The sequence below is a fragment of the Sporobolomyces salmoneus genome (genome assembly GCF_050403485.1).
Source record: "Sporobolomyces salmoneus JCM6883 DNA, S_salmoneus_JCM6883_v1_ctg4, whole genome shotgun sequence".
In the NCBI taxonomy this organism is placed as follows: domain Eukaryota; kingdom Fungi; phylum Basidiomycota; class Microbotryomycetes; order Sporidiobolales; family Sporidiobolaceae; genus Sporobolomyces; species Sporobolomyces salmoneus.
This window is the reverse complement of record NW_027481159.1, coordinates 294,492-306,850: the sequence shown is the minus strand read 5'-3', so window position 1 is coordinate 306,850 and position 12,359 is coordinate 294,492. Positions and strand designations below refer to the sequence as shown.

Here is a 12,359-nt window from a genome sequence, read left to right as displayed (position 1 = left end):
GAGCGATCGTTGAGGGAGAGAGAGGAGAGAGAGTCACGGTGCACGAGTTCCGTGGTTTCATCTCTTTCATCTCACTGCGACTCTGCTACACTCTCCGTTAGCTCGATCGACCTCTAAGCAACTCATCAAACAGTTCCTCGAGCGATCACGACCCTTTCCAGGTTCTCTCACCCCCACTGACTTGGTCTCTCTCAAGACTCTCTTTCCTCGACCAACTACGCTCCTACAGGGTCCTGAAACGATATGGGAAAGAAGACGGACAAGCTATACCTTACTCATGTGAGTCTCTCTCGCTTGCACGCTCAGAGCGACTCTGCGAGAAGAGCTGACAACTTTCTCATTTCCTCTCTTCTCCTCTGCTCGCCCTTCGCTCTCTGTTAGACTGAACACTCAGGGGAACACGGTCAACACACGGCCGGAGGAGTCGGCGCGAAACGCCGCGACGTGATCCTCTCGAAACTCCCGTTCGATTGTTGCGCCTTAACCCTGAAACCTTTCGAAACTCCCGTCGCGACTACGGAAGGAACGATTTACGAATTGTTGGCGATCATTCCGTTTTTGAAACAACATGGGACGGATCCTATGACGGGGAAGAAATTGACTCCCGGGGAATTGGTCAGGTTGAATTTTCACAAGAATGCTGATGGAGTGAGTTATTCGTTCCTTCCTCTCGTCTTTGTTCTCTTACTGACAGGCGATATGTCGGATGGTTAGCAATATCACGATCCCGTAACCTTCAAGATCTTCAACGACCATACAGCGATCGCAGCGATTAAAACCTCGGGAAACGTCTACGCGAGGGAATCGATCGATCGTTTGAACGTGAAACCAGGGAATTGGAACGATCTCATGACGGACGAACCCTTCTCGAGGAAAGATATCATTACTTTACAGGATCCGTTGAACGTTCAGGCGAAAGATTGTAAGCACTTTGTGTCGACCAACGAGATCCGTCTTCATCTTTAGGTGTTTTACTGATACTGATGAGGCTCAATCTCGGTGATAGTGAGCAAGTTCGATTACGTCAAGAGAAACTTGGAAGTCCAGAACGAGGAAGATTCGTTGAGTGGAATCAACGTCGAAGCGAGTGGAATCGGTAGAGTGCTCAAATCGATCGCAGAGAAGGAGAAGAAAGAGAATGACGTACGTTATCCCATCTCGCTGCCCCACTCAGCTCATCTCGACTGACAAACAGCGGCTCTTCTCGCGCAATTAGGCGAAAGCAGCACCAAAATCTTTACCTCCTCCTGTCGCTTCCACCTCAACCTCAACCTCTACCAGCGCTCCAGTCTCCACCTCGTCCCTAATCTCTCAATCAACCGGTCCCGTCCCCTACAACACCGCGACCGTTTCAACGAACCGAACCGCCGCTTCCTTCACCTCGACTTCCTCTGCGCTTTCGACTGCCGTCGAGAACGCGCTGTGGGACGAAGAAGATTTGATGTATGAAGCCGTGAGGGAGAAGGGCGAGAGAGGGTACGCGAGGATGAAGACGAATTATGGGGATTTGAACCTGGAATTGTATGCGGAACGAGCTCCCAGAACTTGTTACAATTTCCTCAAGGTCGGTATAATCTTTCCTCGAGTACTCTTTGTAGCGTCTGAAAACGGACGTACTGACTCGGAGATCTTCGTTTGTCCGACAGTTGGCGCAAGAAGGAAAGTATCAAAAGATCAAATTTCATCGATTGATTCCGGGATTCATGTTACAAGGTGGAGATCCGACTGGAACGGGTAGAGGAGGTGAATCAATCTGGGGTAAACCGTTCGAAGATGAGTACAACGTTAGAAACGCTCGTGAGTCTTCCCGGTTCTCCATCATTTGGCTTCCCGCGAATTCAGCTGATAGGAAATCTGGGAGGTTCGCAGTGAAACACGACCATAGAGGAACTTTGTCAATGGCGAACAGTGGACCGAATACGAATGGGAGTCAATTCTTCTTGACGTTCCGAGAACAATGTCCACATCTCGACGGTCCGTCTTTTTCCCTCCTTCCGCTCTCATTTATGCCAAACTCATCGCGCTTCACTCGCAGGGAAACATACCGTATTCGGACGTCTAGTAGGAGGTCAGGACGTCCTGTCGAAACTCGAACGAGTTCCGATCGACCCTGCAACAGATCGACCTTTGAAACCCGTCATGTTGGAAGACGTACAAGTGTTTGGAGACCCTTTCGAAGAGTACAAACAGAGGTTATCGAGGAGGTTACAGAGGGAGGAAGAAGAGAGATTGGGGAGGAACGAGAAGGAGAGGTTGAAAGAGGAGAGGAAGAAGGATCGAACTACGTGAGCCGTTTTCGTTCTCTGTTTTTTTTTCGGGACTGCGACGGGGTGACTGATCAACAATTGCGTGAATCTAGATGGTTCGGTACGGACCTAGCAGCTCCAGTTCAATCCGCCCTCGAAACTGCCGCCGCTCCTTCCTCCGCTCAAGGAGTCGGGAAATACCTTTCGAACCCTTCTGCCGCTGCGAAAACTCCGATTGCGGCATCATCGACCAAACGGAAAGAACCAACGAGTGCGGCGGAAACGAGCGATCTATTTGCGCAATTGGGTGGAGGGAATGACGGAGGAGGAGGAGGGGGACAGAAGAAGAAGAAGAGAATGGGAGGAGGGTTTGGTGATTTCGCTGGGTGGTAGGATGTCACGCTCTGTTCTGCCATGCTCGATGTTGTTGAGCTCAATGTCAATGCACCTTGCGAACTCAGTGACACGCTTATCGAGCTTGTCGACCATTCCCGCACGTTTCTCTTTTTTTCCTCCTTGGCGAAGACATTTTGCCTCTTCTCCTGAAGCTCTACTAGACAGTCCTGCCAGAGCCACACTCTGTAGAACAGATCGTGAACGAGACGACTTGCAATTTTTGAACGGCAGACTCAGAAAAAATCTGGGAAGTTGATTTCTGCACTTTCTTCCTCGACTCCTCGGACCAGACAACTAGGGGGTTACAGCAGCAGCAAGATGGCAGACGTAAGCTCACCTGAACCTTCTAACAGGAGCAGGAGCTGACCCAGTAGATGAGAGAACAGCCCGCTTTCACTCAATCGCTTTTCGCGACTTTAGAACAAACCATCGCTCCTGATACCCAGGTCATTAAAGCTGTAAGCATTCCTAGATCTCTTTGTACGGTCACGAGGCAGAAAGAGCTGGGAAACTGATGAGGGTTTGCCGCTTCTCTTCTTTGATTGAACAGGCGACCGTTCAATTGAACAACCACTTTTACAACGATGCTCGTTGCGTTCCTTCCCTTTTCGAGATTGGTACAAGCGGTCCAAACGTTGCTGTCAGTACTTGCTCTCTTTCTCCCAGTCAACCCGCCCAGAGCTTCTCGCTGAACTTTCTTCTTCCCGCTCTTGTAGCTCCGACAACTCGCTTTGGTAGAATTGAGGAAGCGTGTATCGGCGAAAAAGAGTAAACAGTGGCTCTCGCAACCTCAAGAAGTTCGTACCGCGATCAAATCCAGACTTCTTGATTCTCTTCTAACCGAAACCAAGCAAGTCCCCTCTCTGCTCTCTGCTCATTCAGAATGTCAGCTAATCGTGCATTCTCCTCCACAGTGGACAAGCTCGTGCTGCCGGTACTCGATTAGTTTCCGCCTTGGCCAAGATTGAACTCGACAAAGGAGTTTGGCCCGAACTTCTCCCTTGGTTATGGCAACTCGCGTCGGCTCCTACCGCCGCTCACCGAGAAGTCGCTCTCCAAACCATCTTCATGCTCCTCGACACGATCGCGATCGCTCCCTCCCAGCCTGGAGGACCCGCTCAATCTCAAATTCCTCAACTTTTAGCCCTTTTGACCCGAACCCTCGACGATCCCGAATCTTTCAGCGTCAGAGTGTGGAGTATCAGAGCACTAGGAAAGCTTTCAGAGTTCCTTGAGGCTGGAGAAGATGCAGAAATCGTGAGTGCGGATGTTCTCTCGGAAAGCGAAAATCGCTAACTTTCTCGATTCGCCTGCTTCACAGACCGCTTTCCAAAACCTCATTCCTTCGATCGTCAGCGTTCTTTCTACCTCTCTCGAACAAACGGATGAAGCTTCGGCGAAATCAATCTTCGAGATGCTCGAATCCCTCACCCTCTCCGAAGTTCCTCTCCTCACTCCTCACCTCTCGAACCTTGTTCAATTCCTCATGACGGCCTCTGCAAACGCCAACTACGACAACGATCTCCGTATCATGGCCTTGAACTCTCTCCTCTGGGTCGTCAAATTCAAGAAATCTAAAATTCAGCAACTCAACCTCGCCGGATCCATCATCACCGCCCTCCTCCCCATCGGTGCCGAACCCGAGCCTGTCGATGTCGACGACGATGTTCCCGCCCGTACTGCTTTCCGAGTCATCGACGTTCTCGCGACTTCCCTCCCTCCCGCTCAAGTCTTCCCCCCTCTCTTCGAACAAGTCCGAACCCTCGCTTCTTCCCCCGATGCCGGACTCCGAAAATCCGCCATCACCGCATTCGGTGTCGTCGTCGAAGGTTGCTCCCTCTTCATTCAACCTCACCTCGATTCCCTCTGGCCTCTCATTCAAGGAGGTCTTCAAGATCCGGAAGTCATCGTTCGAAAGGCTGCTTGCACCGCTCTTGGATGCCTTTGTGAGATGCTCGAGGAGGAGTGCGCGAAGCAACACGCTATGCTTCTACCAGTACGTTCTTTTCTTTTTCTTTCGAGCGAAGTCAAGGACTCACGCGACTCGTTTCTTCAGCTCATCTCGAAACTCATGGGAGATCCCGCTACTCAACGTCAAGCCTTGATCGCTCTCGACTGCCTCCTCGAAGTTCTCGGATCCGATATCGAACCTTACATCCCTTCTCTCATGGACGCTCTCGTTCAACTGCTCGACTCTGCTCCTCTCGCGATCAAGGGTACCGTCGTCGGCGCTATCGGATCGGCCGCTCACGCCTCGAAAACAAAGTTCGCTCCTTACTTCCCCGCCGTTATGGAACGACTCGTGCCTTGTCTCCAACTCACCGAAGAAGGAGAAGAACTTGACCTCCGAGGAGTCGCTCAAGATACCGTTGGAACTCTCGCCGAAGCGGTTGGAGCTGAACAATTCCGTCCTTACTACGCTCCCCTCATGCAACAAGCCATCGCTGCCGTCGGAGTTCCGAACGCCCCTAATCTCAAGGAATGCTCCTACATCTTCTTCGCCGTCGTCTCTCGAGTCTACAAGGAAGAATTTGCCTCTTACCTCCCCGCGATCATGCCCATCCTCCTCGCCGCGATTGGTCAAGAGGAAATCGATGAATCGACTCTCCTTGGTGACTCGGCAAACCCCTCCGACTTTACGACCGGTCTCGACGACGATGAAGATCCCGACTTTGAGGACGTTGACGAGGACATCGACTCAGACGATGAGGAGGCCATGTTCAAAGCTTCGACCGCGATCGCGATCGAGAAGGAATGCGCTGGAGATGCGCTCGCGGAAGTATTCGACCACACTGGAAAGGGATTCCTTCCTTACATCGAACCTTCCGTCAAGGCCCTCCTCCCCGGTCTCAAGCACCACTGGCACGACGGTATTCGAAAGTCGTCGGTTGCTGCTCTCCTCGGATTCGTTTCGACTCTTAACCGAATCACGAACCCTCCGAAGTGGACAAAGGGCAGTCAATCCGTGAGTTGCTCCTTTCAACTCGGGAGTACTGAGCGAAGAACTCACCTCTCCCTCGACATTTCAGGCTCCTCTCGGTTCGGACGTACAAACTCTCCTTTCGGCTGTCATGCCCGAAATCCTCGAGATCTGGGCTGACGAGGATGAGCGAGACGTCGTCAACGAGCTCTGCAATTCTTTCTCTGCTGCTCTCATGAGCGTCGGTCCTGCTCTCGTCGTTCCCGAATGTTCGTACCTCCCTCTTCCTCTCTCGCACAGAACAGCGTAATTGACACGTTCGCGATCAGACGTTCAACCCATCTGCGAACAAGTTTCTCTCATCCTGAAACGAAAGGCGCCTTGCCAAATCGACGACGATGAAGACGAAGCTGCCGTTACTGCTGGAGAACAATCCGAATACGACGCCGCTCTCATCGGTGCCGCTTGCGATCTCGTTGGTTCGCTCGCGAGTACTCTCGGAGCCGACTTTGCTCAAGTCTTCCCTGCTTTCCAAGCCGATATGGCTTCTTACTACGTGAGTCGCTGGTTGTCTATTCCAGATGAGTACATCGAGCTTATCTGAGCTTTCCAACGACGTCTACTACAGAAGGCCGACCGATCAACAGCTGACCGATCGACCGCTATCGGATCCCTTGCCGAGGTCGTCAACGGAATGGAATCCGCTTCTACTCAATTCGCCGAATCTCTCTTCCCTCTCTTCCTTCAAGCGCTCGCCGACCCCGAACCCGAGGTTCAATCGAACGCTGCCTTCGCTATGGGCTCTCTCATCTTCCACTCCTCGACCGATCTCTCTTCGCAATACCTCACTGTCCTTCAAGCGCTTCACCCTCTCTTCGGTCTTCCCGACGACGGTCAATCGAAACACGAGAACGCTAAGGACAACGCTTGCGGTGCCGTCGCTCGAATGATGCTCAAGAACCAATGCGCCATTCCTCTCGACCAAGTCCTCCCTCTTTTCCTCGGTTCCCTCCCCCTCCGACGAGATTTCGCCGAATCCGAAATGGTCTTCAACGCCCTCCTCACCCTTCTTCAACAACAAAACCCTACCGTTCTCTCTTCGCTCGATCACGTCCTCGCGATCTTCGCCTCCGCCTTGAAATCGACCGAAGGAGAAGTTTACTACCCGAGTGGAGACTCTCAAATCACGATCGAGAACAAGAACCGACTGGTACAACTCGTCAAGGCTCTACCAGCTGACAAGGTTCAACAAGCGGGTCTCGCTCCTTACCTCTAGATCTCCCTTTTAGACCTCACCTCTCTCGCTGTCTTCTTCTCTACTCTTTTCCTGTTTACTTGTTTTGGTGTTTTTCTTCGATCTTTCTTTCCCTCTCCCACCCCTCGTATCGGTCTCTACGACGACGAGCCTCGCATTATCCCTTCTCTTCTCTTTTTACTTTAGTATACCCCCGTGTCACTTTATCTCTCGCTCTCTCTATTCTAGCTCCCTCTCTCTCTCCACATAAAAGACTCGTGTCGTTCGCAATGTCACTTCTTCCTATCTTTCAAGCAATGTCACGCGTGGAGAAAGCAAGGATCGGCCCGTGCTTTTGCGATTTCGTCGACTTGGTTTCGCCTCAGACTACTGGACTCTCGACGAGGCGGCCAGGAACCCGCATCCATGGGGAGTACGGTTCAAGGTGACGTCCTCGATTCATCTCTCGCAGGCTGGCGATGGCCTAATAAGTTGTCCTTTTCCATCTAGCTTGACTTTGACTTTGACTTTTCCTCGCACGACTCTCTCGGCATCGCTCGATGACAAAACGAGGTTTGATTCAGAATATGAAATCGACAAGTACAATTACGCTCAAAGTAAAAAACAGTGTCTATGCGATTATAACAAGAGGAGATTATCTACTCGGCATCCAGATCCAAAACTCCTTCCTCCTCGTTCCTCGTGAACGGCAACCTGATACTTCCCTTCTTCGCTTCGTATCGCTTCCACCCCCATTTCCCTAACGATACCAACCCTATGCAAGCGGCCGCTAGAATCGCGAAATCGATCATTTTCGCCAAGATTCGTTCGAATAAACTCCTCTCGTGCTTGCGACGGGCTGGATACTCGATCTTCCGTTGTGGGGGAGGAAGAGGTTTCGAGGGGGTTGCGACGTCGAAGAGGAGGAGTTGGGTAGAGGGAGAAACGGGAGTAACGATGATGAGGTTGTTGTGTGGAGGTGGCTCGAGGTTCGAGAAGTGTAAAGTGATGCGAGAGTCTGTCCAGCGGTGGGGGATCAGTCAGCTCGCTCGGAGAACGATACGAAGAGCAGCGAAGCTCACCTAATTGCTTTAAATATTCTTTCCTCGACATTCCCGGTTTCCCGAGCAGATCCTTCGAAGCGACCTTAACGACCTTGACTTGCTTGTTGATCGCACCTTTCCCACAAGTGTTCCTCCAACCCTTAGCCCACGCGAGCACAGTTCCCTCCAACCCTTTCTCCTCTAAAACTGAATCCGCCGCTTCATCGTAATAATCCATCAACGTCTTCCTCGGTTCCTCCTGATCCTCTCCTTCATCTGTACTGGTCTCGTTCGAGCGAGGGAAGAGGGAGAAATCGGTGAATTCGAGAGTCGGTTTTGAAGGGGAATCGGATTCGTCCAAAGCGATAATCGTGAGAGTTCCACAGGGGTGAATGATACCAGGTAAGAACGCGACTGTGTCTACTCGTTTAGTGAACTCGTCTTTGAGGCCAAGGAACGACTTCGGATGGGAGAAAGCTGTGCATCGATGTCTTCCGGAATGTCAGCCATTCTGACCCAGCTGGAGAGACTGAGATGAAAGAGAGAGATAAGACGCACCTAGGAGTGGTTGGGGAGAGTCGAAGAGACCAGCAAAGACGAGTGGGAGCCCAAGGAGGACCGAGATTGATGAAGCGGTGAAATTCCTCATCGCGGCGGCGGATAGACTGAGCAGTCGCACGGATGCGAGGATGAGCCGAGTCTCGATAGATGGAACGGGAGAAAGTGTCGCGGGAGGCGGAAGATGAAGAGAGATAGCGAATTAGCTCGAGCCCCTTTCAATCTCGCACAAAGGCTCTTCCACGAGGAGGTCTTGTCAAGCGCAGAGTGTTGCGTGCTCTGTAGCTGTAACTCGTGGACCCGAAACGTTTCATGAGCGGCACGATTCCAGTGAGAAGTCAAGCGCAATCAGCTGTGAAAATTCGATTCAATGGGAATGTCCGTGTTACCGATCGAGAGTTGGGAAGTATGGTTCAGTACGAATGAGGATTATCAAGAGAGCAGAAAGTATTAAGGAATGCACTAATCTAGGTTCGAAGACGAAAGGATGTGAAACGGAGAAACGAAAACCAATTCCTCGAAATCCTTCTATTTCTTCTCCTCCGCCGTTGCGGCCGTCGCCGGCGTCGTTCCAGCAGCAGCAGCTGCGTTGACGAGGGGAGGAGTCGAAGCGCCACTCTTTGTCGGTTTCTTGCCCTTTTCTTTCCTGCGAGCGTTCGCTTCAGCGACGAGTTTTTCCATTTGTCGTCGTTCTTCGTCGCCGGCTTCGGGGACTACGGCTTTCAGGATCGCTCCGATGAAGAGGATCGCCTGTAAGATTCGATAGATCGGTGAGATTCGGAAGTAAGAGCGTAGAGGAGAAAGAGAGGAGACTTACCTTGGCTCGGTTCATTAAAATTGTATCTGTGATTTCCGGCGATTCCTTCACGAGAACTGTGCGAAATATTCCTTGCTTAGTATCTCCTTGCCTATACTAAGTCGAGGAAGCAACTCACCGTTGTCGACGACCTGTCTCAACACGGCACTCAACTCGAATTTACTTCCCTTCCACGCAACCAACAACAACGTCCCACTCAACTCTTCCTCCAATCTTTTCATTTCCTCTTCGCCCAACTCTCCCTTTTCTTGTCGTTTCTCCAAATCCAACATCGCACGTTGAACGTCGAGCCCGGTAGAGAGGAAAGACCATCCTTCTTTGAGGGTTGTTCCCTTTTCTTTCATGCGGGACCAGAACCCGGGGAGTCCGAGGAGGTTAGAGGAAGCTTTACGGTGAAGTTTGATGTACGAGTTGGCCTGCGACAACGGACTGAGTGTGAGCACGCAAACTTGAGTGAAAGGATTGGTGAAAGGTGTGGTTTTTACCTTTTGCATATAGATCTCCCCGATCAAATGACATAGCTCTACATTGTATAAGCTCATGAGATGAGTCAGTTCCATCATCCCCCATGGAGGGGAGGGAAAAGACAGAGAAGAGAGAGAGAGAGCAAAATGAGGAAAAAAACTCACCAACCCCGAAACTCTCCAAAGCCAAATCCAAACTCTCCTCCCTAATCCTCTCCCCCCACTTCTTCGTCTCCCAATCGTCCTTATCCCCAGGTTTCGTAGCCTCGACGAACGGTCTCACTCGATCTCGAAGTTTCTGAGCGAGAGTTTCGATTCGTTTCCGTTTCTCTTCGTACGATTTCCGTTCCTCCTCGTAGGCTTTCTGTTTCTGTTCGGCCGAGAGTTTTGGGGGTTTACCGGCGAGATGAGATTTCGCGGAAGCTTGTTGAGCAGTAGAGGAGGAGGAGGAAGAGGGAGGAACGGTAGAGGAGTCGACGGAGGGTTTCTCGCCTGCTACGGAAGCTGGAGGAGTTGCGGTCGAAGAAGATGCGGTTGTAGAAGAAGGTGTAGTCGCGGCGGTACCGGTAGGAGAAACAGGAGTCGCAGAGACGGAGGGTTCGACATGAGCTTCCGAATGAATCGTTCCTTGAGCGGGAGGAGTCGGAGTTGTACCAGCAGCAGCAGAGTCGGTACCGACCTAGTAGAAAGTGAATGATTGTGAGTGAGTGAGTGAAAGAGCGACACAGGAGGGGAGAAAGAGACGAACCTTTGCTGCTTCTTCTTTCTGTTGTTTCGCTTCCTCTTCTTCGGCTTGCTCCTATTGATTACGACAAATCACCAGAATCAGTCACTGGCTCGTTCCACAATGTACAGCCCAGCCCTTCAGCCAAAGAAAGGGTACTCACGAAAGCTTTCGATACTTCCTAATCAAATTTTCGAAAATCCATCAATCATCAGCTCAGCTCCGCGATCTCCTCGAATTGGATACTGTATCGAGAGAGAAAGCATCTGAACTCACTTTACCTAACGAGATCTCACCAATCCAATCCTCGAACGCCTTCCCCCCAAACAATTGCCCGAAAAGTTCCCCTGGATTCGGCATCGCTTCTTCCCCTCCCGCTTCTCCCATCCCAGCGCTCTTCCCATACTTATCATAAACTGCTCTCGAATTCGAATCTGACAAAATCCTGTTCCGGTTCCAATCACTTAATCAGTCCCACTGCATCGTGAGAGAAAGAGATATAGAGACGGGAGACGAACGTATAAGCTTCCGAGACCTCCTGAAATTTCGCCGCAGCTTCCGGATTACCCACGTTCTTATCCGGATGCCATTTCAACTGTTGAACCCGACAAGCTTTCTTGATTTGTGCGTCGGTAGCATCGGCTTTGATTCCGAATAATTGGTAGTAAGAGGGATCTTTGATCGGTTCTCCGTCGCGAGAGAGTCCGACGTCGTAGGTCGTTCCGGCTAGGGAGGTCGCCATGCTTACGCGGGAGCGAGAGAGGAGAGAAGAGAAAGCGGTGAAGACTGCGAGCTGGAGAAGTGATGTAAAGTTTTGTGAAGGGAAGTCGAGACTGGTTGGAACGCCTCGGTATGGGTGATGGAAATGAACGGTGTGTGCTAGTCGGTGCGCAGGATGAGCCGAGTGATAGTGAGAGGTAGAAAGCCAAGGAACGACTCGAGCGAAATTCACTCCTCTTCTAATCCAATAACAAATTTTCCAATTCACTGATTACTCTGTCTGACCGACTCATCTTCTCTCACCAATCTACCCTCAACTCGCTAGCACGATGTCACTCCTCCGTATTGCGTTACAACGATCAACCCCTTCATTACTCCGTTCGAACGCGGCGACGACGACACAACGACGAATGGGATCGGGAGGAGCGGCATTCAATGAACCTACTGGTTACCTCTTTGGTGAAAAGGTACACACACACACACACACACATTCTCAATCTGCTACTTCATGCTACGGGGTGCCTCACCGGCTGGGAACAGAAAGAGAGAGAGAGGAGGGAAGTTGGGAAATGATGAGAATTCCTGTCAACTCTCACGGCGAGCTAGGCATGAACGGAACGAGTGAAGAGCTGCTACTGAGTGCCACAATCCTTCCATGCCTTCGAGCCGAGCGAACTGACCCCAGCTTCTCTGATTTCTCTCCGATTCTCGTAGCCTCCCGCACCAGGTTCGTTCTCTCTCCTTCTCCTAAGCTCCCTGCTCGCGTTCTCACTGACAGAGACATCCCAACGACGAGATAATAGGTAAGAAGCGCGTCCGAGAAGACTGGGAATCGATCTATTACTGGGGGATGTTTGGTGGAATGGCCCTCGGAGCCGTTTTGATTTACTATAAACCTGATACTTCGTACGTATTAGCTTTCTTCGATCACTCTCCTGAGAGTGAGGTGGACAGGAATTGATCATTGCGGCTGGTTCGTACTGTAGGATTGAGGGATGGGCAAGGAAACAAGCGCAAGAGAAAATGGCAAAAGCTGGTGAAACCGTACGTACCTTGAACTCTCTGAGAAACTCGTCGGCAAGTCAACTGAAATTCTTCCATTTTCCCGTGTGCGTACAGCCTTCTTACGAGAAATCGTCGTAAAAGAGAAATCGAAAATTTATCCGTTTTTCTTCTTGTTTTCCTGCTGCTTTTCTTCTCTGTTTTTTATCTGCAATTCTTTCCTTGGCTACGTTGT

General features: G+C 51.1%; 5 protein-coding genes across 5 annotated transcripts; 3 read left to right on the top strand and 2 right to left on the bottom strand.

The window, feature by feature from the left end:
* Positions 1–243: 243 nt before the first annotated feature.
* JCM6883_001577 (PPIL2 family peptidylprolyl isomerase) lies at positions 244–2,639 on the top strand (the record flags this gene model as incomplete). Its single annotated transcript, XM_076629171.1, has 9 exons — positions 244–279; positions 382–648; positions 715–922; positions 1,007–1,143; positions 1,217–1,564; positions 1,647–1,797; positions 1,870–1,974; positions 2,036–2,285; positions 2,360–2,639. The coding sequence occupies 9 exons, from the start codon at positions 244–246 to the stop codon at positions 2,637–2,639; spliced, it is 1,782 nt and encodes a 593-aa protein (XP_076490818.1).
* A 321-nt stretch (positions 2,640–2,960) lies between these two features.
* On the top strand, positions 2,961–6,838 carry JCM6883_001576 (uncharacterized protein; the record flags this gene model as incomplete). Its single annotated transcript, XM_076629170.1, has 10 exons — positions 2,961–2,969; positions 3,029–3,100; positions 3,193–3,282; positions 3,359–3,492; positions 3,557–3,899; positions 3,964–4,638; positions 4,699–5,607; positions 5,672–5,831; positions 5,892–6,118; positions 6,191–6,838. 10 exons carry the CDS (start codon positions 2,961–2,963, stop codon positions 6,836–6,838), a joined length of 3,267 nt encoding a protein of 1,088 aa, XP_076490817.1.
* A 617-nt stretch (positions 6,839–7,455) lies between these two features.
* On the bottom strand, positions 7,456–8,488 carry JCM6883_001575 (uncharacterized protein; the record flags this gene model as incomplete). The annotated part of the gene is made up of 3 exons (XM_076629169.1): positions 7,456–7,814; positions 7,879–8,316; positions 8,398–8,488. 3 exons carry the CDS (start codon positions 8,486–8,488, stop codon positions 7,456–7,458), a joined length of 888 nt encoding a protein of 295 aa, XP_076490816.1.
* A 437-nt stretch (positions 8,489–8,925) lies between these two features.
* On the bottom strand, positions 8,926–11,144 carry JCM6883_001574 (uncharacterized protein; the record flags this gene model as incomplete). Its single annotated transcript, XM_076629168.1, has 9 exons — positions 8,926–9,147; positions 9,215–9,270; positions 9,333–9,630; positions 9,700–9,737; positions 9,844–10,357; positions 10,427–10,477; positions 10,566–10,583; positions 10,679–10,847; positions 10,921–11,144. The coding sequence occupies 9 exons, from the start codon at positions 11,142–11,144 to the stop codon at positions 8,926–8,928; spliced, it is 1,590 nt and encodes a 529-aa protein (XP_076490815.1).
* Positions 11,145–11,451: 307 nt separating this feature from the next.
* Positions 11,452–12,265, top strand: JCM6883_001573 (uncharacterized protein; the record flags this gene model as incomplete). Its single annotated transcript, XM_076629167.1, has 5 exons — positions 11,452–11,589; positions 11,837–11,849; positions 11,926–12,028; positions 12,109–12,166; positions 12,242–12,265. The coding sequence occupies 5 exons, from the start codon at positions 11,452–11,454 to the stop codon at positions 12,263–12,265; spliced, it is 336 nt and encodes a 111-aa protein (XP_076490814.1).
* Positions 12,266–12,359: the final 94 nt, after the last annotated feature.